General features: G+C 38.2%; 1 protein-coding gene across 1 annotated transcript in view; it reads right to left on the bottom strand.

Moving 5' to 3' along the window:
- Positions 1–1,107: 1,107 nt before the first annotated feature.
- The window catches only part of prkg1a (protein kinase cGMP-dependent 1a), a 55,569-nt gene continuing 51,944 nt past the window's right edge, over positions 1,108–4,732 (bottom strand). The window contains exons 15-19 of the mRNA XM_016273290.1: positions 3,863–4,026; positions 3,617–3,739; positions 3,482–3,544; positions 3,325–3,391; positions 1,108–2,306 (exon numbers count right to left, since the gene is read on the bottom strand). Of these exons, the coding sequence (XP_016128776.1) occupies positions 2,208–2,306; positions 3,325–3,391; positions 3,482–3,544; positions 3,617–3,739; positions 3,863–4,026 (516 nt within the window). The 3' untranslated portion in view covers positions 1,108–2,207. The remainder of the gene's footprint in view (positions 2,307–3,324; positions 3,392–3,481; positions 3,545–3,616; positions 3,740–3,862; positions 4,027–4,732) is intronic.

Genomic DNA, 4,732 nt, shown 5'->3' with positions numbered 1-4,732 from the left:
ATCATTTACAACTTTAAATACAGATGGAATGTAGCACACTGTACAAATACACAGCCTGTAGTAGTGTTGAGAATGAAGTATCTAAATGTGATCAAGATAAATTGCTTTGCCACTGAAGGCATCATATCACACAGCTGTAAGATCACATCTGAGAGACCCAGCAGCTTCATGCCCTTAAAGTAACAGTTCACCCAAAAAGTAAAATATCAGTTACTCACCCTCAGGATTTATGAAATGGTGAAATAAATAAAAAATGTCCTGATCATGCTTTTCTATATAACGAAAGACCATGTACTGTCAAGCTTCAAATAAATATATTCATTAAATAATAATAATAGTAATAATGTATTTGAGCAGCAACTCAGCATATTAGAACGATTTCTGAAGGATCATGTGACACTTAAGACTAGAGTAATGGCTGCTGAATATTCAGCATTGAATCACAGAAATAAATTACATTTCAAAATATAATAAATTATGCACAGCAACCTGACAGAACTGGAGAGGCTCTGCAAGGAGGAATGGCAGAGGATTCCCAAATCCAGGTGTGAAAAACTTGTTGCCTCTTTCCCAAAAAGACTCATGGCTGTATTCGATCAAAAGGGTGCTTCTACTAAATACTGAGCAAAGGGTCTGAATACTTAGGACCATGTGATATTTCAGTTTTTCTTTTTTAATAAATCTGCAAAAATGTCAACAATTCTGTGTTTTTCTGTCAATATGGGGTGCTGTGTGTACATTAATGAGGAAAAAAAATGAACTTAAATGATTTTCGCAAATGGCTGCAATATAACAAAGAGTGAAAAATTTAAGGGGGTCTGAATACTTTCCGTACCCACTGTATATAATACAAATCATATTTGACTGTATTTTTAATTAAATAAATGCATTGTTGGTGAGCTTAAGACACCTTTCAAAAACCTTTTAAAAAGCATTTTTAGAACACAAGAAGAGACTTGTGTGTTCCAAAGGAAGTCATATAAGTTTGTAACATCATGAGGATGAATAAACAGGACAGAATGTTCATTTTGGAATAAAAAAAAAAAACAAACCCTAAAACAATTCACATTTCAGATGCATAAAAGACCGTGGAAGATCATGTGAGGACACAAGGGAGTGTCTAAAACAGTTGCTTTATTGCGTAAAAAAACAAAAACAAAAAAAACCTAGACAGAGCATCTGATGGACAGCAGCAGGCTGAGGGGATTGTATTCTGACATGCAGCATGAGGAGCGTCGCAGAATGCCGTTGATTTAAGGCACTAATACTGTTGATCTGATACGGCTGAATTTCTGGAGAAATCAGGATTATGTTGTACTTGCTTTTGAATTAGTTGGTTTTAAGAAATGGCCATAGAAGGCAAACCAATCCCACATCCGTTCCTCTTTTAATGACACTCTGTTCCTGTTTAAAATCCGGCCCTTCACAGTGGTCAGTACTTATCTCCTAATTCTTATAAATCTGAGACAATAAATACAGTACACTATTAATGTAGCTATGAATTTGAGGCACATCATTTCATGGGATGAAGTTTGAGAAGACCAGCACTGGGTTCAGAATATCATAAACTATAATGGCCGTCCGCCAGGACAATAAATTATCAGCGAGAAGATGCATCTATGATGTCTGTGTGTGCTTGAAGAAGGTGAAACTGAGTCTAACGATTGATGTATTATAATGCACATGACAGATAATCCGATACATGTCAGGAACGCCGGCATATGCGTCAGTTTTTCAGGGTAGTGATACTATGCTATTATGTACATGTGCTATAATGAACGAGTATTACTTTAAGAGCAACATTCAGGTCTGTCTGGACTCCTGCGACATACAGTGTGGTCTTTTTTTAGAGTAGTTTGCACACGGATTGGTGAATGAAGAGTTCACAGCCAATCAGGGAGAAGAACAAATCACTGAGGTCACAAGCTTTTCCCTAAATGGACTGTCTCCTCAGTCATCTCACAGTAAAGGTGGTTATCATGGGTCAGTGGTGAACACGCACACAGACACATGCTCACGTAAGAGATTCATGTTTTGTCTCCGGGTCTCGTCAGTCCTTTTAGAGTTACTTAATTTCATTCACCTCTTCTCTGCTTGTTCCCACATTTCCCTTCCAGTCCATCCTGTAGTGCAGCATGTCTATCCCAGGCAGACATCCCATGTGAGCAGTGTTGTGTATGTGTGCACGTGTGTGTATTTAGGCCTGTTTAGAAGTCTGTGTCCCAGCCTGAGTTATCATCAGGTGGTGGGTCTTCATTGTCCTCTGGAAAGCTGTCAAAGTTACTGGTGTCCGTGGATGATGTTACCTGCATGACCACAAAAAAAAAAAATTATAATCTGTTAGCATTTGAGTTATACACTACCATTCAAAGGTCTGGGTTGGTCATTTTTAAATGTTTCTGAAAGTCTAAAGGGGGAAGTCGTGGCCTAATGGTTAGAGCGTCGGACTCATAACCCAAAGGCTGTGGGTTCGAGTCTCATACCGGCAGGGATTGTAGGTGGGGGGAATGAATGTACAGCACTCTCTCCCACCTTCAATACCATGACTGAGGTGCCCTTGAGCAAGGCACCGAACCCCCAACTGCTCCCCGGGTGCCGCAGCATAAATGGCTGCCCACTGCTCCGGGTGTGTGTTCACGGTTTGTGTGTGTTCACTGCTGTGTGTGTGCACTTAGGATGGGTAAATGCAGAGCACTAATTCCGAGTATGGGTCACCATACTTGGCCACATGTCACTTCACTAATACTCACCAACTGATTAAAAATACAATACAAACAGTGATATTGTGAAATAATATTGCTGTTTAACTATTTTCGAAGTTAATTTATTTTAGAAATGTAATTTATTCCAGTGATGCAAAGCTGAATTTTCAGCATCATTACTCCAGTCTTCAGAGTCACATTATCTTTCAGAAATCATTCTAATATGCTGATTTGGTGATTTGTTTTTTTTTACATTTATTTGAAATATAAATCTTTTGTAACATTATAAATATATTTACTGTCACTTTTGAATTATTTAATGCATCCCTACTGAATAAAAGTATTAATTTATTTCAAGAAAAAAATTTTTTTTACTCCAAACTGTTAAGAAGTAATGTACATACATCTCTTACATTTTTAATTTTTTCCCCCAAGCAATGTTCGTAGAGACCAAAGCAAGTTTGCTAAATTCAGACGTTTATAACTAGCGATCTGAGTAAAAACACATCCAGTTAAGATTTGTGACCATTGCAAACCCTGTAATGCATACAGTACGTGCATAGAGTATGTTTCTGGCCTAACATCAGTGTAAAATCTGCCTTGCATGAGCGTAAGCACTTACATTAGGGATGATGGGGGGCATCAGTGTCCCCTTCCTCAATCCGTCCCAGTTAAACCCTTCAAACCATCTGCAAACACGTTCATTACATGAGATGATTCACAGAACTATATCAGCTCATTTTTCAAGGTTCATGTTTTAAAATGAATATCCAACTCACTTGTGCTTCTGGATGTCTTTGACACCGTTTTTCAAGTTTCCTAGTCTTTCAGACGGCGTGTCTCTGAGAAGAACAAAAGAGAATTAACAAGAGCCGCTAATAGACAGTCAATGGGTTTTATAGTGATGGACATACCTGCATAGCTTTTTGATGAGATTGGCAGCATTTTTTGTAATTTTTTTGGGGAATTCTATCATGTCGATGCCTCTAAGAATGATGTTGTACGTTTTCATTGGATCCGGTCCTGAAAAAGGAGGACTGAAAAATAAAGAGGATTTAAAAACCATTGCATGTGTAGTATAAATCCAAAGTCTTAATAAATTAATAATGTTTAATCAGTTTGAAATGGTGTTTTCAAAGACGTGAAGCCCTGTGTCTGACCTGCCAGTCAGCAGCTCATACATGAGGATGCCGAGGGACCAGTAATCTGCGGAGATGTCATGACCTTTATTCAGGATGATCTCTGGAGCCACATACTCTGGTGTACCACAGAATGTCCACGTCTTCTTTCCAAAGCCGATCTTCTTGGCAAAGCCAAAATCCACCTTTAAAAGTTTTACACAAGATTTTAAGCTTCATGCTTGAGTCACCTTTGACAGAAGCAAAATCTGACTTCTTTAAAGGGATAGTCCATCCAAAAATTAAAATAATTTTTTACTCACCCTCATGTTGCTTCAAACCTGTATGAATTCATTTTTGCAAAGCAAACTGCACTCAATTAACCCCCCCCCCCCTCCTTTTTAGTTTACATCCTAACATTTATTTTTGTGAAGCTTGAAACATATTATTATTTTTTTATAAATACCAATTGTTTTGATATTTTATTATCTAACGTAATACCATTCATACACTCTTAAAGGGGTCATATGATGCTATTTTAAAGATCATTATTTGGTGTAACAGAATATGTTGACATGCTTTAATGTTCAAAAAACACATTATTTTTCAAATACTGTACATTATTGTAGGTCCTCTATGCCCCGCCTCTCTCAAACGCGTTGTTTTCAACAAAGCCCCCTCCGTTGACAAGCGCAGTCTGCTCTGATTGGCCAGCTGACCCAGTGCATTGTGATTGGCCGAACACCACAAGCAAGTGTCGGAAATGTAACGCCCCTTACCATAATCGCAAGCTTCAGCTTTCATAGTAAATGTCAAGACAGTTAATAATGTTGTTAGTTTTACCATCAGTTCGAGCCGAAAGGGCAACAGTAGCGTGACAGACACAGTGATGATGCAGTACACAAGCCGCGG

The sequence above is a fragment of the Sinocyclocheilus grahami genome, unplaced genomic scaffold (genome assembly GCF_001515645.1).
Source record: "Sinocyclocheilus grahami isolate Dianchi unplaced genomic scaffold, SAMN03320097.WGS_v1.1 scaffold77.1, whole genome shotgun sequence".
Lineage (NCBI taxonomy): Eukaryota > Metazoa > Chordata > Actinopteri > Cypriniformes > Cyprinidae > Sinocyclocheilus > Sinocyclocheilus grahami.
The sequence above is the reverse complement of the archived record's forward strand: the minus strand, read 5'-3'. Positions and strand labels throughout refer to the sequence as shown.